At 40.7% G+C, this 23,874-nt stretch overlaps 1 protein-coding gene across 1 annotated transcript; it reads right to left on the reverse strand.

Moving 5' to 3' along the window:
• Positions 1–6,063: 6,063 nt before the first annotated feature.
• Positions 6,064–23,592, reverse strand: PABPC1 (poly(A) binding protein cytoplasmic 1). The gene is made up of 15 exons (XM_055431954.2): positions 22,867–23,592; positions 19,619–19,812; positions 17,830–17,945; positions 15,402–15,541; positions 14,052–14,146; positions 13,344–13,481; positions 13,057–13,152; positions 10,548–10,820; positions 10,098–10,188; positions 9,543–9,653; positions 9,306–9,460; positions 8,668–8,752; positions 7,996–8,126; positions 7,326–7,419; positions 6,064–6,510 (listed from the first exon to the last, which is right to left on the reverse strand). Exons 1-14 carry the CDS (start codon positions 23,057–23,059, stop codon positions 7,327–7,329), a joined length of 1,911 nt encoding a protein of 636 aa, XP_055287929.1. The 5' UTR covers positions 23,060–23,592; the 3' UTR covers positions 6,064–6,510; position 7,326.
• Positions 23,593–23,874: the final 282 nt, after the last annotated feature.

Consider the following 23,874-nt stretch of genomic DNA (forward strand, 5'->3'; position numbering starts at 1 on the left):
ACTGGCATCCCATGCATTGCAAGGCAGACTTTTAACCACTGAGCCACCATGGAAACCCCTTGAGTTTTCTTGTAGCTCATTGAATTTTTTCAGTAAAGTTATTGTAAATTCTTTATCAGTTAGATTGCAGTCTTGTGTGTCTTGTGTTCAGTTGGTGGAGAATTATTTTTCTTTTTGTGATAGCAGACTTAAGTATTCATGTTTGTGGGTATGCACTCTTGCTTTTGCAACTGAAGCAGCAGCTACCTTCTTAGCTTTCCAGGTTCAGTTCAGTTCAGTTCAGTTCAGTCGCTCAGTCGTGTCCGACTCTCCGCGACCCCATGAATCACAGCACGCCAGGCCTCCCTGTCCATCACCAACTCCCGGAGTTCACTCAAACTCATGTCCACAGAGTCGGTGATGCCATCCAGCCATCTCATTCTCTGTCGTCCCCTTCTCCTCCGGCCCTGAACCTTTCCCAGCATCAGAGTCTTTTCCAGGTACACAGTGGTTAAAGAATCTGCCTGCCAATGCAGGAGACATAAGAGAAACAAGTTTGATCCCTGGGTTGGAGGAAATGGCAACCCACTCTAGCATTCTTGCCTGGAAAATTCCAGGGACAGAAGAGCCTGGTGGTCTACAGTCCACAGGGTTGCAAAGAGACATGATGTAGTGATAGCACCACCTACATTCTTAACCAAGATTTATGTTCTCTTTGGTTTTGGGAGTTCAACGGGCTATTAAAGTCCTTTCTTTTGTATTTCAGACTGTGGCTCTAAAGCTCAAGTTTGTGACTTTCTTTCTTGCTCACTGAACTTGACCCGCATCTGGGACCTGTGTGTGTACTGGAGCTGGGTCTTGGGATGGATTCAGGAATGTGGCAGTGGAGTGGGGTGTAGGTGGGTTTGGCACTTGGAGCAATGAGTACCCACAGCCTGGTGGGGGGAGCCTTGAGTGGAATACTCTCGGAGGTTTGTGGGTAGACCTGCTGAAGTCCTCAGACAGGAAATGCATTTAACACTCTTTCATATCCTTACCTTTCTCTTCCCTCTCCAGTCATGGAGGTCCATCCTCAGAAATCTGCTGCTGCTGGAGAGGGGTTTCTCCAGCTAAACCCTGCACAACTGTGGTAGCCGGGCATGCATTCGTCACTTTTGCTCTCCACCTACCTCCTCCATGAGTGAGATCACGACTTTCCACCTCCTCTGCCTTAGAGGTGACCACTGCTGTCACAAAAAGCCCAGCCCCTTGCTGTGCCCTCCTTGGGAAAGGGACCACCTGTGTGAGTTCTTCCCTTTTCCAAACTTATCTCTGTGTCTATGCTGCTTTGACGGCAGGTTGGAATCTCCTGAGGCAGGCTAGACTTCCACCAGCTCTCTTGCTGGTGGATATCTGACATCCACCCGGTTTTGCACCCTCCAGGCTCTTTCCTCCCAATCCATGGCAAGTAGTGGTGGGCAGGGTAGGTTCACTATACCCCTTGGAGCCACAGCCTTACTAAAAACCTGTTATCTCTGCACAGGTGGGCTGGTGTGTCCTTTGGTGTAATATGAGGGGGCACTTCTGTTCTCTTGTGGTCTGGTTAGTTGTTCAAAAGGATAGAGAAAAGGACTTAGATCATCATGATTCTGACATCACTTCAGTGATCTCTATTTTTAAAAGTTGTTATCCATTAATGTAATTGGGAAAGAAGTACAAAGAATTCTTGTCTGTTGAATTTTTTTCAGCATAAAGGAATAAATAGCAAGAGAAATAAAAGCTAAACTAAAATGAAAGTTAATAGCACAGACTCAAGTCAGAGATCCTGGAGTTCTAGATTTGGTTTTGCTACTTACTAACAGCAGGTTACTTAAATAAAACATACCCACTTGTTGGAAATTTCTTCTTTAGCAGCAGCCAATTAGCATTTTATCTATTTGCTAATAACTGTTGAGAAAAGGTTGGTATGTTCCCAGGTGGCTCAGTGGTAAAGAATCTGCCTGCCAATGCAGGAGATTTATAGGAGTTCGACTGTTGGGCCAGAAAGATCCCCTGGGGAAGTAAATGGCAACCTACTCCAGCAGTCTTGCCTGGAGAATCCCATGGACAGTCTGGCAGGATACAGGCCATAGGATCACAAGAAGTTGGACATGACTGAAGTGACTTGGCATGCACGCACGGCAGAGACGAACAATACAGGGTCAGGTTAGTTCCAAAAGTTTTACAAAAACTCTTGGGGTAATTAAAAGGTTTTGGTTAAGTCCATTTATAATTCTAAAGGAACCTAGAATGAGAATATGAACAAACTCAGAACAATGATCACAGGGTTGCTAAAAGAAATGTCTGATGTTCCCAGGCAGTCCAAGATGCTCAAAAGAAAGGACTGATTTGGAATTATGCTCAGCTTGGTTAAAGACATCCTTTTTCATTATCCTAAATAATTGACTGCCCTAAAACTGTGACAACAGAAGAGCATCTTACTCTCAAGCACTGATATCTCCCATCAACTCCTCACCTCCTGTCTCCCGGGCTGAAGGTAGCCTAAGCATTTGAGATTTTATGGAACTTCACTTTTTCATAGTTTGTAGGCAGTTTACACAGACCCTAAGAACATGCACTATAGAGCCTGTAGATCTGGATTCAAATCCAAGCTTCACTACCACTTACTATGTGCTTTGGGAACGTCATGAAACCTAAGCTTTAGTGTCCTCACCTGTAGAATGAGAGTATATGACTGACTCTAACTTAGGGATGGTTTTAAGAACTGAATGATAGTACATGTAGAGTTCACTTGATAAGCCAACTATATTGATGCTCAATATTCAAAAGCAAGCTTTTCAGTGTTTAAAACAAATCCTGATGCTTCAAATGCCCTGCCCATCTTAAGAGCCCCTGCTCTACAGGTGCCCGCAGCTGCTCAGTGCACGCCCTCTCCGCTCCTCGCTCATTTCACCATTTTTGTTGTTGCCCATAATTACGGTTCCACCAAATTATCACTGTAAAGAAATCTACCTGCAATGCAGGAGACCTGGATTCAATCCCTGGGCCAGGAAGATAACTGGAGCAGGGCATGGCAACCCACTTCCGTATTCTTGCCTGGAAAATTCCATGGACTACAGATCATGTACAGATCTTAATGGGCTACAGATCATGGAGTCACAAGAGTCTTAGCGACTAGAACTACCATCACCACCACTATCTTTGTTGAAAAGACAAATTCCCCCCCACCCCGCCCCCAAACTTAAAATTGTGGACGGACAGAAAAACAATCAACACCTAAAATTAGCCTTCCTTTCTTATTCTGCCACTTTTACACCTAACACTTCCAACTAGGTGGCTGAGAAGACAAAGCAACACCGGAGATGTTATCAAAGTAACTAAAAAACCCTTAAGTTCAACTAGTTAAGACTGTCTAATTGACTCTTCCGTGAATGAGAAGAATCTTCAATATGAAGTCTAGAAAACAGACCAGAACTCATCTGTGTAGCACTGATCTCCAGCAGATCAGCATGCATCAGACCATCACAGCCGTACAGAGATGGCCAGCTCCACCCACTGTGCTTCAAATCTGAACCGAACTTGATCGTTTCCATGAGAACTGGTCTTATAGGGAGAATGCACTTTTTAAGCACAGCTATCCAGGTCTTCACTTACTCACTGCAAATGAATAGGGACCATGGTTTTACATCAAGAGTAAGAAAATTCTAAAGTGAAGTCGCTCAGTCATGTCCGACTCTTTGAGACCCCATGGACTGTAGCCTACCAGGCTCCTCCGTCTGTGGGATTCTCCAGGCAAGAGTACTGGAGTGGGTTGTGTTTCCTTTTCCAGATCTTCCCAACCCAGGGATCGAATATTGGTCTCCCGCATTGGAGGCAGACGCTTTACCGTCTGAGCCACCAGGGAATCTCAAAAGTACTCTCTAAAATTCCACTCATTTGTGACCCATTAGTTTGAGAGGTATAATCAAAGGTGGCATCCTGTAAACAAGATACATTAGCTTGTTTTAGCCATGCAACTTAGTGTGCATGCTTCAGAAAAGGTGATTCTAGGCTAAAAAAAGCAGTTTCCAAGTAGCCATTATCATCTCCTACCTGCCAACAGAGGCAGCCATAACTAAACCTTAAGATATGGTAGTACCTTTCACTGTGCTTCATTTCAAATCCTACATGAAGTTGGGTGTGCTGTCATGTCTGACTCTTTGCAACCCCATGGACTGTAGCCTAGAGGTTCTCCAGGCAATACTGGAGTGGGTTGCCATGCCCTCCCTCCAGGGGATCTTCCCAACCCAGGGATTGAACCCAGGTTTCCCACATTACAGGCAAATTCTTTACTGTTTGAGCCACCAGGAAAGCCCAGCCATACATTTATCAGACACTAGTCAGTTATCATCTGTGAAGACTGTTTTGTGAAGTCTTGCTAACACTGAAACTAGTAAATAACTGAGTCATTGCTCCTAGGGGAAATAAGTTAGGTACCTGTGAGCCTATCACATTTTCATCAATTGACACACAGCTTTGTGTTTCTGTCTAAAGACACCTTATTTAATAATATATTAACACTGAACCCACAGCTGACAGGTCTGTAACTTATGCCCAAATGAAACTTACATTTTCTCCAGAGGGGCCATTTAAACAGTAAAATCATACACACACTCACTCACAGACACACACAGCACGAGAATGTCAAACTGACGCACAAACAGGACACTTGTTTTTGAGAGCTGAAACAAGGCATTTTTTAGTTTGGTTGGGAACACGTGGATTTCAGGTGACTCATTTTTTAACGTTCTGTGCTATCCACAGATGACTGAAATCTATTTGCACAAAGATTTTGTGGGTGACAAGTAACTTTTGGTTGAGTAGGTGAACTTAACACAATCAAAACAATGAAGATATATTTCCTATGCCAATTCCTACAAGTAGATTACAGGTATCTACCTGTTTTGTTGTCTCCTCTAAGAAAAAGAAATCAAAATCAAATGGTTTATCTTTGTATCACACAAGAAATACTGAATTCTAGCAATCCAACATACAAAGCAAACTGCTGTCTGTGACCACCACCTGCAAACTCTAGATCTGAACTTTAGCTTGAGACATCTTAGAAGCTGCTCCTTTAAAATGTGAAGGCTCGAACCATTCTGTATTCAAATTGAGATATATCCCTGATAAAGCTTTCATGATTCATAAAAATTGTTTTCATCTCAACAGTCAGGGTAGGGCTACAGCCAGGCAAAATACAAAATCATCAGTTAATAATTCCTACTAGGTGCATGATATATGATATAAGCCATGGGGCAGGAAGTGGGGTTTGTGTATTTTCAGTTTCAGAATACGGTGAAACGCATTCCAGGTACAGAAGCATGGCTAAGGCTTCAAATATGCAGGGAGGGCTGGCACTGTCACAGCTAAGGTTTTAGACAGACTTATTTGCTCCCAAAGGCAAGACAATTGAGGTAATTCTAGCACAGTGATAATCAGATATGCAACTCACAAAGCAAACTCTGGCAGTAGTGTGTAGAGAATGAAATAGAGTTAAAACTAGATCATTCTCTAAAGCACACTGAAACTGTCAGGGATACCTGTTTAATGTGTATGCCATGGGCCCCAATCCTGGTGTTCTAAATCCACTTCTCTCAATGCAGAAGTTCTATTATCTTCATTATTTAAAAGTACTTTGGATGATAAAGTATTATACTGAGTTAAGTCGCAATAATCAATAAGTCAAATTACAAGTCTATAAAATTAAGGCTTAAAATTAATCCTAAATACACTTAAGTTTTTGGTATAATTTTTTTCTACACCCTCCTGTCCAGCAAACACAGTAGTTATTACTGCTTTATACCACATAAGTGATAGTTTAAAAGCTAGCACCCAGCCTAGAAACCTTAATGTATCATATATTGAAATCATCTCAAAAGAACTCACATGGAAATCTGACTTCATAAGGTGCATTAGAGGCACTGTTTTGTCTCTTCCATAAACCTAACAAACTTCTGAAAAACAATCAGTACCTTTGTTATGAAAGAGGCTCTTAACGTCGGTTCTAACTATCACCTATTTTCCCAAGCCAATTACAGAGAAATAAAATAGCATAACATCACTGTGCACTGTTTAAGGAATTTTTATTAAAGCAAGAATTTTATAGTCCAAATTACGTTTCCTTGCTCAGTTATCCAAGTTCTGTTATTCAAAACAGAAGTGACATTCTGAGCTATTCCACAGTAAAGAATTACAAAATTAAAGAAAGGAATGCTTTAAATTTTTGTACTTTGCTGAAAATTCTTTTTCCCACGGTCTATAAAACATTAATTTGTTTTTATATTTTACTATTTTTTTGTGTTTTTTGTTGTTTTTAAATCAATAAGTAATCTAGGACTAGCACTATGTTTGCTAGGCCTGGCATTTGCTCGGTACATAAGGTTCAAAGTTTCCTTTCCTTTTTTTATTTATTTTATATTTTGCAATGTTTTTTTTCCATAATATTTAAGTTTTTCGATGTTTAGGTATTTTTCTTCGGTGAAGCACGAGTTTCTTTTCATGGTCCCTGATCATCTGTAAATGTGGGGGAGAAAAAGAGATTATGATATCAGATTTAAGACACAGAACATAATGATTCCAACCACTAAAAAGAAAGGACTTTTACCTAAGCGACAGAAGTGCTAATTATAGCTATAATGACAGTCATATTTTATAATATATGAATGTATCCAATCAACACGTTGCACATCTTAAATTTACACAATGTTGTTATGTCAAGTATTTTAATAAAAACAAAAGTAAGAGGACCAATACTGGCACTTATCAGTATGAAAGCCCTCAGCCAAGTTCAGCCTGTTGAGAGCCTGTGTCTGTAAAGCTCAATGAACCACAGCCACCCCTGCTCATTCACAAGCTGCGGGGCCGCTCTCACATGGTGACAGCGGGGCAGAGGAGCTTCAACACGGAACATGACCTGCACAGCCCCAGCTATTTCCTATTTTATAGGAAAGCTTTGTACACGCCTGGCTCTGGCTACACAGCTACATCACCCTATTTTTTGGGGGTAATGAAAGGCAATATTAGAGGCCAAAAAACAACTTCATCACTGCCAGTCAAGAAAATGTATTAAGCTATGAAAGTCCTTCAGCTATCTATACAGGGCCAATCCATGTTATAGCTATTTAACACAAATTACTATGCAAAACGTCTGACAGGGTCTTGATCTCAAAAATTCAAGTCTATACCAGGGTAACAGGTAGTTAACTCCTCTGTATCTTTACTTCTCTTTGAAAAACTGGCAATGCATTTGGATTAGTGATAAAATGAGTTTTTGCTGCATTTCAGTACATGCTCAAACTGTGAAAATAAGAAACACGAGGCAGGCTCACTTTAAACAGTTGGAACCCCAGTGGCACTGTTAACTGCTTTCTGGGCAGCCTCTTTTGCTTGGTGGGCTTGTAGTACAGCTACAGCTTCATCAACCTGAAAAAACAAAAACAAACTGGTTCTGAAAAGCAATAATTAGAATACAGCTTCAAACTGCCAACCTACAAATGTCCAACAAAGGCAAACTCCTTTCCTCAGATGAAACTGTTAATGACTTATGAAAAAAAACCACATTCCAACTATACATCTGTATCCTTTGGGCTCTATTCCACCACTGTTTTGGAATTATTAACCTCTTGTACTTCCCACTCTCTCCCCACCAAAAATCCCCCAAAGTTCAGAAATATCAGCAAATATCACTTTCTTCAATACAGATGAGCACAGTTAATAGACAGTTAATGGACGCTGGAGTTACAGTGCCTGGATCTAAAACCGAGCTCTGCCATTCACTAGCTGCTTTGTGAGCAACCGGGCAAATTATTTAACCTCTCTATGCTTCAGTTTTCCTATCTATAAAATAGGGATAACAGCACCATAGGTTATTAGGATTTTCAATTAACATTTTATAAAGCTCTTAGAACTGTGTGTGACTTGTACAAAGCAAATGTTCTACAAGACATCCTGGAACATGTAGTATAAGAAGCTGGTAGGGAAATGATAAATTTAAATTACTTTAGAACGGAGAGACTCTGGAGACTCAAGCATATGAAGAAGTTCTGAATTATCAATCTCCAACAACATGCCAGTGATTTTACCAGCAAGAGTAGGGTGCATGGCTTGAATTAGAGGAAAGAGCCGTTCACCTAGGAACAAAAACATTCAAAAACTCCTTCAATCAAAAAAAAATTTTTTAAGGCATCTACTATAGTAAAACTGGGATTTATGAACCCTTCGTATACAGCAAATAAATGCAAACCCATTATCCACCATTTCAGTGTCTTTCATGAGATGATCAGTATAAAATGGATTAAGATCTACCACAAGGCAGTTAATTCTTAGAAGCATCACTTTGCCAAAAAAAGATGAAATGAAGCTACGTGTTAAATCTGTGCTCAGTCAAAATCAAAGTGGCTTACTCATTTGGTTCAAATTTCAAACTCCTTCTTCAGAAAATGTGGAAGGATACCTGGCAAGTCATGCCCCATTACCCTGTCCATCAAAGGCCACATTTTAATAGATTTCCAGGCTTTTAATGAGTTAGGCAGATAAACTGCCATGGTAATCATTCATACCAATTCAGATCCCCCCACCCTAGATGTCATTTTTAGGTGCAAAGGCAGTCTAACTGTCTTCTTATTTTCTAATCTCTTACTGTAAGTGACCAGGTGGGACAAAGGTACTTACCCAACATTTGCTTCTGCTCTTGAGGAGGGGCAGATGCCAACATGGAAGCAGTCAGAGGCTCCTGACCTTGTACATGAACAGCGGGCTAGAAAGAAAATGGGAAAATTCCTAAGTACAGAAGTAATGGCAAGCACAAATACAGTCATCACTGGAAAATAACTGGATAAAGACTATAATCTAAACATAAACAGGAGACACTGAGTGAACCAGAAAATGCAGCCTAAGGCAGCTATTAACACCTAAGTGCTCAAGTATTATAAGCACAGGGATGCTGAATTTTCTTTATCTGGAGTAGTCTTTGGAACCATACTTCTAGTATAATCAACCACAATTTTGGTCCCAGGGGTCAAAAAACAAACAAACAAAAAAACGGTAAGCCAAATCTCACACACTAAACTTTATTTCACCCTTTCTTACAACTATGCCAAATAAAACTCTCAAATCACATAAGCAATTCAGGAAGGGAAAACGCTGCTCTAGTTCCTGGAGTATAGCATATATTTTTACATACTAGCCATTAGTGGGACTTCAACAAGATGTTCTAGATAGCTTAAGCTCTCACACAGCATACGCTGTACTCCAAGTCTTTGCAATCAAGGACTGTCATCTTTCTCATAAAGAAGCGATCAAATCCACACCTGCTGCATGGTGACCTGTGGCTGTGCGTTAAGATGTTGTTGAGGATTGCGAACTCCCGCAGCGTATTTGTACTGTGGAACGGTGCGAACAGCAGGAGTAGCTGCAGCTGCAGCAGCTGCGGGACGTGGACCCATCGTCTGTGTTGACGTGTTAGCTGGAAAAATAAGAACATTTTTTGTATTTATCTTCGTATTTCCAATTGGAGACCAACTTTTACGGGAAGGGTTAATACTCACCAACACGCTGTGTCGACATGACTCGTGGAACCTGTGAAGAAGCTGGTCTCATAGTACTAAATGGTGGTCTAGGAGCGGCTGGGCGGATAGCACCGGGCATATTTTGGAATGCTACGTTTAAAGATATGAACACACATTAACTCGGGAAAAACTCAGTGTTCATCTTGCTTTTTCAGAGGTGAGATTTGCACAAAAGACTAAAAATGACCAAATATAAACAAGCATATTTTTTAAAAGCTTAGGCTCCTATCTGCCATTTCTTCAGACTTTTATGCCACTTCACATCAAAGTATAAAAATATGAAATGGAATTGGATGCATTCCCAAACTTGTGATTAAAAAGAAAAAAATCAAACCAGCATATATATTACTAGCATTTTAAGATTCTTTTTAAAGAACAAAATGCTAAAGATGCCCAAAATGTCAAAAATACTTGTAACTATAAATTATGGAAAGCAACAGCTAATATACCATTGGTATGTAACAGCTAATTTGCCTCATTTATGTTTTTTAGTTCAAATACTTTGCAACTTGAAAAGAAAAAAAAAAAGCTTACGATGAGGTCTGGCACCCTGAGCAGTCCAGCGAGGACTTGGTCTTAGTTGAGCAATTTGGCTAGGAGGATAGTATGCAGCACGGTTCTGAGTCTGTAGGAAGCAAGCAAATGTTATCGGTCATAGAAAAAGCACATAATACAATACATTATGCATGTTCAAAATATTTAACAGGTCCTCACACTCCAGGAAAGATCCCTAGGAGGGCACAGCAACCCACTCCCATATTCTTGCCTGGAGAATCCGGTTAAGAGCCTGGTGGACTACAGTCCATAGGGTCGAAAGTCAGACACGACTTAAGCATTTTTCAAATCCAATCATAATTCACATCTCAATGTTTTCATATTAAGACTTTACTCTTTTTTGGGGGTAGGGGGGGTGGAATGACAAAATGTTAAAGGTGAACGAACAGGAAAACCTTCGTGAGGTTTTTTTCCTTTTCTAGAACCTACCTGTGGGATAGCTGCCATGAAGTAACCTGAAGGAGGTGCTGGCTGGTAGGGGTTGATTACGGGGTTGGGCACAGCTCTTACACTTGCCATCCTCTGCATATACTGGTTAGTGAGGTGAGCCTGGCGCTCTTCTTTGCGCTGAGCTAAAGCTACATACAATGGCTTGGTGGCCACAATTCTACCGTTCATTTCCGTAACTGCTTTAGTGGCTTCTTCTGGGGAGGAGAAACATACAAAACCAAAACCTTTGCTGCGACCACCCTCCATCATAACCTATTGAAAGAAAATTAAAAAAACAGACAATTAATGCAATGGAAGGATGAGGCACAAAAACAGCATCAACTAGAGCCACCACCTCACATTTAACCCTGTCAATACCTGCATCATTTTCCCCACAATTTTCCCTTTAATATCCAAATACTAAGGGTAAACTATATGTATGCATTATCCTAGCCAAGCAAAAGTAACGGGGCGAAGACACAACAGAAACTTTAAGGTTTTTAGATTTTCAATATTAAGGTTTAATTTCTAAACACATTAAAAGCCTACTAAATTTTAGTAAAATATTTAGAAAAATGTACAATTAAAATCTGACTATTCTAACAAGCCAAGCTGACAAGATGCTTTATTACTCTTTGGTGGGGGGAAGCAGTTGAGTCTCATTTTAAAATTAAAATTTCACATTGACAACCATAAGGGCCATAAATATTGGAGTATAAACAACATTCAGGAAACTTCACAATAACTCCGAAGATATTTTAAACAAGCAGTAAGGAAAGGAAATGAACTACTCAGTAGGCCTACATGTACGCATGCTATACAGCTGTATCAAACAGCATGCTGGTGACACAGGAACAAACAGAAGAGCAATAAAATAGATTCATGATCTTACATAAATGTGGAATCAAAACAAAACAAAAAACTGGCCTCAAGGATACAGAGAACAGATTGGTGGCTGCCAGAGAGGCAGGGGGCTTGGGGAAACGGATGAAGGTGGTTAAAAAGTACAAACTCCTAGGCATAAAGGGAAGCAATGCTTCACAGGGAAGCAATGACTAGGGACACAATGAACAGGATGTACAGAGACAGTGTGGGGACTATAGTTAATACGTGTTACTTGTCTGAAAGTTGCAGAGAGTGGATTTTTAAAGTTACCATTATAAGAAAAAATATTTTTAATCTATGGTAATAAATGTTAACTAGACTTATCGTGGTGATCACTCTGCAGTATACACAAATATCAAACAACTATGTTGTATACTTGAGTGTTTTATGTCAATTACATCTCAAAAAGAGTCTAGAAATATACCCATCCAAGTATGGGAACTTGGGATATTAGGCTTACATTTTAAAACAGTGGGTAAAATATGGACTTTGGACTATCTAGTACATGATACAATGGGATAATTCTGAATTAACGGATAGCTTATAGCCACATCACATTGAAACAATTCCATAGATTCTGCCAGATAGATTCTGATTCCGAACAAAAAAATGCAAAATACAGGGAAAACCTAAGATGATAAAAGACCCCCAAGTCCTAAATGGAAGACTTGGAAAAAATATTTGCAATATAAAACAGAGCTGACATGAAATTCTCCCTATGAAATCAAAAAACAATGCAATGTAAAAACAGGCAAGGAATAGGCAAATAGCATGTCTCATTTAAAAAGATGTGTATCACTTTCTACTAACTTGACAAGACTAGTAGTAATTTAATTTGTTCAGCCTTTTTGGACAATTCTGTCATATTAATGTTAAATATACATACCCACTAACCAGCTATTTCAACTCTAGGACTTCAGAAATACTGGTGTGTATGTGTGCAAAGATATATGAGGATGTTAGAGTGGTAGGTCTAATAGTATTAACACGCAAGTAACCCAAATGTCCAACAATATGGGCACAGCAGAATAAATTATGGTACATAATAGCCAGCCCTTAGTGAAAAATGAGAAAATGTCTGAGATAAATATGTACCCAGATTTGTAAATAAAGACAAATTGCAGAATAGGTATACTATGATTCTGTTTTATAAAAAGTTTATATGCATACAGTAAGTATACAAGCATGGAAAATATCTGGGACGTCCAACCAAGTCCTATGCCAGACCTTAACATGGAGTTGTCACCTTTCTGTCCTGATCAATGTTTTTTCAGCAAGTGTTATCAAATTAACATAATAACCTCCTCTCTCAGAATTGCCAAACTTTTTATCTCCTTGCCAGCAGTGATATAGTGATCCACAAAGGACTTTTAAAAAGGACTTTTTATACAGACTCTCCTTTGTAAAACATGCATGCTTCTTCATACATTCAAAATAAATGCATGTACAATACTCCATTTAAATGCTTTTCAGGGAACATAAAGGATAAACACATTCAGGAATAAATACTATCATACTCCAGGTTCTCTTACAACACTCCAGTATGAAATATAAAATTTATATACATACATCCATGGGCACATATTTTTCTCAAATCTTAAAAGATTTGCATCATATGCTTTACCTTTGCACTGGTGATTGTGCCAAATGGAGAAAACTCTTTCCGGAGACGTTCATCATCAATACCATCATCAAGATTTTTCACATAAAGGTTAACACCCTAAAAAAAAAAAAAAAATTTGGAAAAAGAAAACCATACTGGTACTTAAACATACTTCCTATTAGCTTATCCCATGTTTCCTCTCCTTTTCCCCTCTCAAACCCTCCAGTTACCTGGCAGTAACTGAAATGAACATAGAATAGGTTTCCTCACTCCTGTCTTAGTTTTACTTGTTCAGTTAAAAAATGAACCTGGTATCTGGTGATCCTATCTTGCTTCATCTGTTCAAATTTGCGCTTAAGTTCTGTCTGTCGTTCCACTTTTTTCTGGGCTCGACCAACATAAATTTGTTTTCCATTGAGCTCTTTTCCATTCATCTCATCCACGGCCTTACAAAAAAAAAAAAATTTTAATTACTAACTTACACTAGTAAGTTCATTTTTTAACAATAAAGAAAATGTTAGATTATAAAAGTTAAAGATGGACCCACCACAAAAACTAAACTTTGAGGTTTTAAGACATAATGGTGAAATGAAGTGAAGTGAAGTCGCTCAGTTGTGTCCAACTCTTTGTGACCCCATGGACTGTAGCCTACCAGGCTCCTCTGTCCATGCGATTTTCCAGGCAAGAATACTGGAGTGGGTTGTCATTTCCTTCTCCAGGAGATCTTCCCAACCCAGGAACTGAACCCGGGTTTCCCACATTGTAGGCAGACGCCTTACCATCTGAGCCACCAGGGAAGTCTTAAGATATAATTTAGGTTTTCAATTTATACTCTCAGAACTAATACACGAAATGCAAGTAATTCAAAACAATACATATGAAAAACAACATGTAGAATAGCCAGTGGTATGCTTGTGTACTTAGATGCAAGAGCAACTCAACTTTATAGCCCCCACTTCTTATTATAAAATATGGAAAACTCACACTGCCTCTGATAATTATATATTAAGTCTTACTTTTTGTGCATCTTCATGCCTTTCAAAGCTTACAAATCCAAAGCCTTTGGATTTTCCACTCTCATCAGTCATTACTTTCACACTTAAGGCAGGTCCTGAAAAAAAATTTAATGATTCAAATATATTCCATACAACATTTAGTTTATGTTTCAAGTTGCATAAAAGCTGTGCAGAAAAGAATATAAAAATGGGGATTAAAAAAAATCCCAAACCTCCAGAAATTTATTTCTCCTCTAATTACCCTCTCCTATCATGGGCAATAAACAGTCTCTTCAAAGACCCTTTATTTCTTCTAAGAAGCTAAGTAAACTCTTTCTCTGAAATATTTCTTCTTCCATTTAAGGAGGTATGTTTCAGACAAATGTAAATGACAAAGTTAATTTATTCTTAGCATTTAGTACAAAACAGATGCACTGTTCTAAAACAACTTGATTTTCTTAAGAATTCCTTAAGCTTTGGCCCACTTGATTTTCAACAGGGAGCAGAGGAAACAAAGGGTTTGACCTTTGGGGAAGACAAAACAGAAGCACCTGGAGATGGCATGTTTCTGAAGACACACTTCTCCCCCACCAACCCCCTCAATAAAACAGACTTAACTGAATGGGGTATTAATTTTAAGTAGGTGGGGGAAAAGGTTTTTTTAAAAAAATCACATCTAATTACAGAGAATCTGCAAGATTTATGGGCACAGATACGACTGTTTAGAGGGTTCAATGTGGCATGACAGCTTGGCAATAGTAAAGTATTACATTTCCTAATTCTTTATGATTTGAAATGCTCTTAAAAAAACAGGACACCTGTTTAAGTTAACCAAAAGGGAAAGCAAAATTAAGGGGCAAGCAAATCATCTGGTAGAGTACAAGGTCAGGTTCATCTTCTGATTAGCTACACAACTATCTAAAGTGAGACTGGTTACACTTCACTGGAAAATCTGCATCGTTGAAAGTTATTATTTTAAATTGCTCAAACATGATGCTGTGACTGGCCAAATATCCTAAAGCTGGCCAGCTTTCCTAACCCATAATTAAAGACTACATTCCAACCTAAGTTGGCTGTGTCACATGCAATACCTCTGATAAGATGGGATCTGCTAATGCATAAATCCAGCACAATTTCTTAACATGGCAAAACCTTTTAAAGTCTGTTCCAATTACAGTCACAACTTACTGTGCTAACGCAAGACTATTAACCTTTAAACTGGATAGAATTTTACCTATACGCTAGAATAATGGACTATCAGTAGCTTAATCCAAATTAACTACAACATTTAAGCACCATGAAGTCTCATTTGAGCACAAAATCATCCAAGACTGACAACGTGAAAATGAAAACTTAATTCGGACACGTTACCAAACTTGCCAAAGAGATCCTTAAGGCGTTCATCATCCATGTCTTCTCCAAAATTCTTGATGTAAACATTGGTGAACTCTTTTGCCCTAGCTCCAAGTTCTGCTTCTCGTTCTTTACGAGACTTAAATCTTCCAACAAATCTAATAAAATATGTAAGAACTATAAAATTAGGTTCTACTTTATGAAGTTCCAGTTAATTAAGCCTGATAGGTGATTCTGTAATAGTCACTGCTGATTTCAGAATCTCTAATAAAGAGCACACTATAAAACAGGAATAGGGTCTTCAGTGAAAAAATAAAAGCACCAATATAACAAACCTCCCAACTATAACCACAAAAAAGGGTATTTTTCCTAATATACTCCTTGGCCGTCCTTCTAGCTAACCTGGGTTAAAATTATATCCAGAAACGCAAAGGAATGGAAGCACACATGGAGCAGGCCAGTGAAGAGACAAAACTTTCATCATTGCTGTTCCAACATGGCTTCTTCCACAACAGAAATCAATGCTACTGAATTCTGTCCTCATACACTCAACAGCCTGGGAAGAATTTCTCTGTGACATTATCAACAAAAGTGTTTTAAAAATTAAGGCTTTCCCCAGTATAAAAGTAGTACGTGTGTCACTACAGAATACGAGAATAAACATCAAAGTAAAGATCCATCTCAGTTAATTCCACCCAGAACATGACTGAATGTTAAGTGTCTTTTTTTGTTTTCTGTGTTTAAGTCTACCTAGCACAATTTCTTTTCAGAGAAGATACCTATGATTTTATTCCCTTAGAACCCCTCTCATCTCCCTCCTCCCACACAGTGGTGCTTCTCCATGCAATTGGTTTTATAAATGTTCTCAATGGGAACATAATATTCCATTGTGGATAGCACAACTTTTTCCTTTTATAAATAATGCCATAACTTTACAAGACTGTTACTTGTTCTTAGGATAGCACTGTAGAAATCATGGCAGTTCAAAGGTTATATAAATGACCTTAAGTTTATACCTACAAACTGCTTTCCAAAATAGGGTTATATCAATTTATACTCAGAAAACAGCAATGAATCAAGTTCTTATTTTAATCTAGGCCGTCACCAGTGGTAGCCATTTTCTCCTCTAAACCATTGCCGGCAGCCAAAGATATTTTCATCTGTAAATGCTAGTGATGCTGAACATTTTTCTCATCTAAAGATGTACTAACTTTAAGAATTATCCTTTGGAAACATTGTTCACACTGAGAAGTTGCTGGTTTTTTAGACATATATGAGGTTCTTTACATATTCCAAATCTTTCCTTAACCGTGCAGTTGACAGAACTCAAACAGCTAACACCATGTGCATGACTCCTCCGTGAACAGACTGACCATACCACCTGACACAGATTTAAGAGTGATGTAGTTGACTTCTAAGAACCAAACCCAATCTGTGTGCCATTACCCCAGTTTACATGGCAACATGAACCCACAGATCACTTACAAGATGACCTCAAGGCTGAATCTGCCCAGATGAGAAAAATCCAGTGGCATAGAAGATAAAGAAAACTGAGATTTTTAATTTCTTTGGGCTCATAAAAATCTGTATTTTTACAACCTGTAGCAGAAAGTCTTACAGAGGTTTTATCAGTACCATCATTTTAAAAGTTTTCAACTTTTAAGAACAAGTTTATTTCAGAAAAGATAAACCATAAAGACTTCTGATTTATTTCTGATTCATCTTTACACGGAAAAGGGAGCCAAACTGTCACAATTACAATAATCATTGTAGGAGTAGGGTAAACAATCCCTGGTGGCTCATAGTAAAGAATCTGCCTGCAAAGCAAGAGACCCGGGTTTGATCCCTGCAAGATGCTTTGAAGAAGGAAATGGCAACCTACTCCAGTATTCTTGCCCAGAGAATTCCACTGAACAGAGGAGCCTGGCAGGTGACAGTCCATGGGGGCCACGAAGAGTTAGGACACAACTGAGCGACTAACAAGGCCAAATAAAGAGCTACCTTGGGCTCTGAACTTACCCAACAAATTTGTATCCCAGTTTACCTGTCACACCAGCATGTAAAACAGGCAAGTCATTTTAGCCCCAGCTTTGAATATAAAATGGGCTAATTATTACCTTAAAAATTATGACTAAGTTTCAGCCTGGATTTTTTAGTTTTTCAACTATGCACTTATTTCTGGGAAAGCTTTACATTTCAGCATACCTAGCTTCTCCTTTTTCTTTTCAGTTTGAATGCTGACCAGTTGTATTAATTCACTGTTATTTGTATGTTACAGTAAATATGGAGAAAAGACAATTATAAAATCTACCAAGATATCGTTTATTAATTTTCACTCTAGCTGTTATCTCTTTTGAGCACAAATGTATTTCTTGTAAAATGGATGAATTGATTTTAACTATTAAAAACAGATTTGAAGTATGATTAACTACATATTTATACTTACACTTTGCGATCATTTAGAAGCATCCCATTCATTTTTTCAATAGCTCTTTCAGCTGCTTCTTGTGTCTCAAAATGCACAAATCCATAACCCTTGGAACCATTTTCATCACAAACCACCTAGGGAAAAATGTATACAAATTTTTCATTACTTATTATTGATTTAGGATTTTTCCAAAGTTCAGATAACTTGTCAGCTACCTAACCTCAATATTTGGGAAATATAGATGTTTATTAACAGAAAGCATAGTTGCTATCTTAAGGAATAAACTACAAGTAGCTTCCCCATGGCTTAGTGGGTAAAGTGTGCCTGCAATACAAGAGGTACAGGAGAGGGGGCTTTGATCTCTAGGTTAGGAAGATCCCCTGGAGAAAGGATTGGCAACCCACTCCAGTATTCCTGCCTGAAAAACCCCACGAATAGAGAAGCCTGGCAGGCTACAGTCCAAAGGACTGCAAAGAGTCGGACGAGACCAAGCGACTAAGCATATGGCTGCAATGCTGTAAAAGTGTTCGGTTGCTCACACTACCCACAACAGCTCCAGAGAAATTCCTAGATATATTTTCACTATGATCACTTAAAAATTTTTTTAATCACTCATTTAATTTTCATTTTTATAACCTACTATTACGAGACAAATCCCACCACGGACAGTTTGTTGTTTTGCACTAAGTATTTCGCATGGGGTTCTTTGACCTACACCAGTGTTCCCAATTATTTTCCAAATTTGGTTTCTGATAATCTAGTGAAAGATGACTGTGTGCTCAGTAAGAGCAAGAACCCTGTCTTATCCAACTCTCATCTTTGGGGCCTATTTAGGCTCTGACAGGAGTTAACAGAAGAATGTTGGATCCCACCAAAAAGATACCTCACATCCAAGGGCAAAGGAGAAGCCCAGCAAGATGGCAGGAGGGGCGAAATCGCATTTAGAATCAAACCCCATACCCATCAGAGACGCTCAGAGGGCTCAAACAAACCTTGTGTGCAGCAGGACCCAGAGACTGAGCCAGAACTGTGTTTGAGTGTCTCCTGCGGAAGTACAGGTCAGCAGTGGACTGCTGTGGGGCAGGGGTTCTGGGTGCAATAAGCCCTTTTGGAGGAGGTCACCATTAACCCCACCACAGAGCCACCAGAACTTACATAGGACTGGGGAAACAGACTCTGAGAGGGCCCAAACAAAACTTTGTGCATACCATGACCCAGGAGAAAGGAGCAGTGACTCCACAAGAGACTGACCCAGACTTGCCCATGAGTGTCCAGGAGTCTCCTGTGGAGGTGTGGGTCAGTGGTGGCCTGCTGGAGGGTTGGGGGCACTGAGTTCAGCAGTGCATGAGTGCCAGCATGCATGGAACCTTTTGAAGGAGGTTGCCCATTATCTTCATTACTGTTTGGCCTCAGGTCAAACAACAGGGAGGGAACACAGCCCTGCTCGTCAACAGAAAATTGGATTAAGATTTACTGAGCATGGCCCTGCCCATCTAGTTTCCCCCTGTCAGTCTGTCCCATCAGGAAGCTTCCATAAGCCTCTTATCCTTCTTCATCAGAGGGCTGACAGACTGAAAACCACAATCACAAAGAACTAACCAATCTGATCACATGGACCACAGCCTTGTCTAACTCAATGAAACTATGAGCCATGCTGTGGCTCATAGGGCCACCCAAGATGGGTCATGATGGAGAGTTCTGACAAAACGTGGTCCACTGGAGAAAGGAATGGCAAACCACTTCAGTATTCTTGCCTTGAGAACCCCATGAACAGTAAATTATGTTTACTTGTCACATTTTTGCTTACCTTACATGAAAGGATGTTACCAAAAGCAGAAAATGTGTCATACAGTGCTTTATTATCAATGGATTTATCCAAATTTTTAATGAATATGTTGCCCACTCCACTTTTGCGAAGTGATGGATCACGCTGAGACCACATGATGCGTACTGGCTTGCCCTTTATCACATCAAAATTCATGGTGTCCAAAGCACGCTCCGCTGCAAGAAAAGACATTTTCAAAGTAAATATTATTCAAAACTTTTACAGTCTACTAATATAATCTATTGTGGAGGGAGTAATTGAGCAGATGGCCCCTCTACCTCTTGAAACTGAAGACGGCTGGACCTTATACCTGTCAGTCTAGATTTATATCATACAACACAAAGACAAGTATCAAGAAATCCCAAATGTCCCACGTTAACAGATTACATATTGTTTAGAACTAACATATTTTTGAAGCAATCCCCTCTTCCTTTAATTGCCATGAAATTTAAAAGTGCTTTTTTGTTCCTAGTTAACTATAAAAACAGATTTCCCCTTCACAATCTGCTTGATAAGCAATATAAAAAGACACTAAAAACAACTATAGATTATCCACAAGCAGAGAAGTTTACAGATTTTCAAGCATTTTAACTTATTCCCTACTACTTGTTAAAAATGTTTTATTGCTTATTCCTGTCAGTATTACATAAAAACTAGCCCATCTTCTAAAAAAAAAGTTCCTGACTTATTGAGGGGAATTCAGTGACTCATGGCACAACTTCCTACTACCATGTTAAAAAAAAAATGAAAGGTTTCATCCATTCAGAAACATGTGAGTCGTGCCTTCAAAAACTAATGTGAAGTTGAGCATGTTTAGCTATTAACAAAATTTTTTAAATAACCTGGTTTACAATAGTCCAACTCACTATTAATACATATAAAACCAGTTTTATCTTAGATCATTTACTTAACAACTGATGATTCATTACTTCTGGATAGTGCTAGAAAATTTCAAAATCTGAGTTCAGAGTCTATGGAGGACCAAATTATGTGCACCTGTACCATTAAAGAAACACTTATTAAATAAGTTTGGACTCTAAATGGAAAAACATATCCTTAAGTAGAAAAGACAAGTCCCTAAAGGGACACGCACAATCCATTTGAAGCTCTGAAATATCAAATTTCACAAATGCCATGCTAGTGTTAACTGTAGAGTTAGTGAATTTTCCGGCCACGTCTTTCTATAAATGAAAATTTCCGTTTCTAGAAGATAGTGACAATCAGCTGTCAGCTCATTTATCAATTGGCCACACCTATTCAGCTCCCCTAGTTTTTTAGCTGACTTTGCTTGAGCTTCTTTTGAATGAGTCACCTTTTCCTGTTAAATTGGAAACTGATCACTTTCAGAAGCTATTCTACAAAAGGACCAATGTAGCAAAAGAAGGGGGGAGTAGAAGGAAAATCACATGATTATTTGGAAAGAGAATAATTTGTATACATATAGGAATAAAATAAACTGAAAATGGAAAAATGCTACCTTCTTTTCAGTAGTGACAGTACAGGTCTACTGGTATACAGAATAACAGTGAGTGTACTGTAACCATGGTAACCTGAAGTCCAACTTTTCAAATCCCAAGAAATTAAATTTTTTTCCCTGATTTAAAATTGTTAAGTTTAGAAACTGTTAACAGTTTCAAAAGTTCACATTTCTAGAATTTATTCGTTCAAGTTTTCTCTATCAGCCCTTCAGTTTGTGATTATCTGCACCCAAATTACCTTCCCTGATCTTCCATTTAGTAATAAACTTGATCAGAGTTGGGAAGAATCCTTACAGAGAGGCATTTGGAACTACTGCCTACAGAGCAAAGGGCAGAAAACCTGCAGTGCAGTTTTACAACTTGGTGTGGTTCAACAGCCTGTCTACCCCCAAATCTCAGTATTCACTTTACCTAGTGAAAAACTGATCACAAAATAATTCCTTAATGAGATAAAAGTTTTAAATTCCACATTCAAGGCCTTTCCTACAAAATTTAATTCCTTATATTTTATAATACTTGACAAATATTCAAGTAGCCAAGGGAAAAAAGGGCAAAAATGGATCATAAAATTAAGTGAAAATGACTTTTCCAAGTCAACTGATTCAGCTATAAAGAAAAATCCCGACAACTCATCAGGCCACATATCTATTTGGCAAATATTCTAATTTTTGTGAACTGTTTAAAAATATAACGTTAATAGCATCTTTTTTCTCATACATTCAAACTAATTAATCCCTTACTTTTCATTCAATCACTCCCCATGATGTATGTATATTCTGGACCACTATTATAAGGAAATCACCACTAGAATACCACATAAGTATAATGGTCTAGTACACACTACACTCACCAACATTTTACAGTCAAAATTGGGGACGACATTTTTAAGTAAATCCTTCAAAACCAGAGACGATTTCAGGAGATAAAAGAGAAAAAAAAACACACCGAATTACCAGTACTACGAAACTAACTAGATTTAAAAAATCAAAACTAACTAAATTGCCTGAGAAAACGATGGGTCATCTTCTTCATCCCGTCTCTCCTAACTTGCTATTACAAGAACTGTCTGAACTAAGGGAAAACCCCCAAAGCAACGTCTCGTTTTGGTAATTTACACTTCTGGAGCCGTCAGTCACTCACACGTTAGTGAGAATGGTCGCAGAAACCTGACGACGACCACCAAAGCACCAGATTAACTTTATTCCAAGTCCCCGCGGCTCCCCCAGGCGACTGGACCCGCGGCAGGCTACAGGCCTCGGGCCTGGGAGGTTACCGGGTTCAACACGTGGTATTTTTCGAGCACCGAAATGCACTTCCTCCCTGTCCTGGGGCGCCGGCAAGAGCCTGGGGGTGGTGGGAGCGCCTCCACCGACTACCGAAGAAGGGGGCTCGGCGCTCGACACCCCCCAGGATTTCGCCGCTACCGGGGGGGGCGCCGCGTCGTGTTAGAACCCAACCTCACCCACACTCCGGGCGCGTCATCACCCTAAAGTTTGAGCGCTGCTGAGGCCGAGAAAATGGTCGCGGAGAAGGAAGTGGCCAGGCGCGCGAGGGGCGTGCGGCTGCCGGCGGCGCGGGCCCCGGCCGGCGCGGGGAGCTGGGGTCCTGACGCCCCAGCCTCGGCCCGCTGGCCTCGGGCGGGGTGACATGCCCGCCCGCCCCCTCCCCCCGGGCCCGCCGGCCTAGCCCGCCCGCCGCCGCCGCCCGAGCCTCATGGCCGCCCGCCGCCCGCCCGCCGGGCCCGGCTCTCACCGTCCGCCGGCTGCTGGAAGTTCACATACGCGTAGCCCAAGGAGCGGCGGGTGATCATGTCCCTGCAGACCCGGATGGAGAGGATGGGCCCGGCCGGGCTGAACTTCTCATAGAGCATCGCCTCGGTCACGTCGGGGTGTAGGTCCCCCACGTAGAGCGAGGCCATGGGGTAGCTGGGGGCGCTGGGGTTCATCTCGGCACGGCTGCCTGCAGGGCCACAGGCCGCGCGACCTTTCCCGTCAGAGAAGGGGAGCGAGTGCCGGGGCCGGGGGGCCGGAGTCGGGGGGAGGGGAGCGGGGGCAAGCGCAGAGGGACAAAAATCAACCGGAATCGGGAACTACTCAACGGCTGCAGAACCCGGTCGATCCGCTGCCGCTGGAGGCTTGGCTGCTGGCTGCCGGCTGGGGAGCGAGGGTGGCGGTGTCGGGTCCGGGCAGCGGGAGAAGGCCTCGGTCTCTTGGTTCCTTCTTGGAGCTGCTGCGGGGCCGCGGGCGGGCGGGTCGGTCTCGGCTGCTTCACCGGGTTATTTTATAAAAGAGGAAGGAAAAAAAAAATAAAAGTCTCCGGCGGGGGAGACGCGGATTTTTTTGTAAATTTTTTTTGGGGTTTTTTTAAAGATTTTTTTAGATTTTTTTTGGATTTTTTTAATAATAAATGTGTGTTCCGAGCCCGGAGCACACACTCCGCACTCTCAGCACTAACCGCCGGGGAGAAGGGGAAGCACCGCCTCCTGCACCCTCTACTTATACCCCCCGCCGCACTCGCCCCGCCCCCCGGCGCGTCTGACGCCAGGGCCCTACGCGAGCGTCAGCGGAGGGGGAGGAGGGAAGAGAAAAACAGGAGGAGGAAGAGCAGAGAGGAAGGGAGAGGAGGTGGCGGCGGCGGCGGCGGGGGCGGCTGCGGGTGTGGGGGGTGGGGCTGGGGCGGCGGGGCGGGGCTTCTGCGCACGCGCCGGGGCCGGGGTGGGCGGTGTGGGCTGGCCCCGCGCGGCGTAGGGCCCGTGGGGGA

The sequence above is a fragment of the Moschus berezovskii genome, chromosome 16, assembly GCF_049115385.1.
Source record: "Moschus berezovskii isolate FMDL1 chromosome 16, NW_MosBer_1.0, whole genome shotgun sequence".
Lineage (NCBI taxonomy): Eukaryota > Metazoa > Chordata > Mammalia > Artiodactyla > Moschidae > Moschus > Moschus berezovskii.

Bases quoted from the DNA above. Each gene is read 5' to 3' on its own strand.
- PABPC1 (XM_055431954.2), bottom strand. From the start codon at position 23,059: ATGAACCCCAGCGCCCCCAGCTACCCCATGGCCTCGCTCTACGTGGGG. The intron at 10,821-13,056 runs GTAAAGCATATG...TTCTTTCAATAG, and splicing joins GCACAATCACCAGTGCAAAG to GTTATGATGGAGGGTGGTCG. The intron at 10,189-10,547 runs GTAGGTTCTAGA...TGCTTCCTACAG, and splicing joins TCATGGCAGCTATCCCACAG to ACTCAGAACCGTGCTGCATA.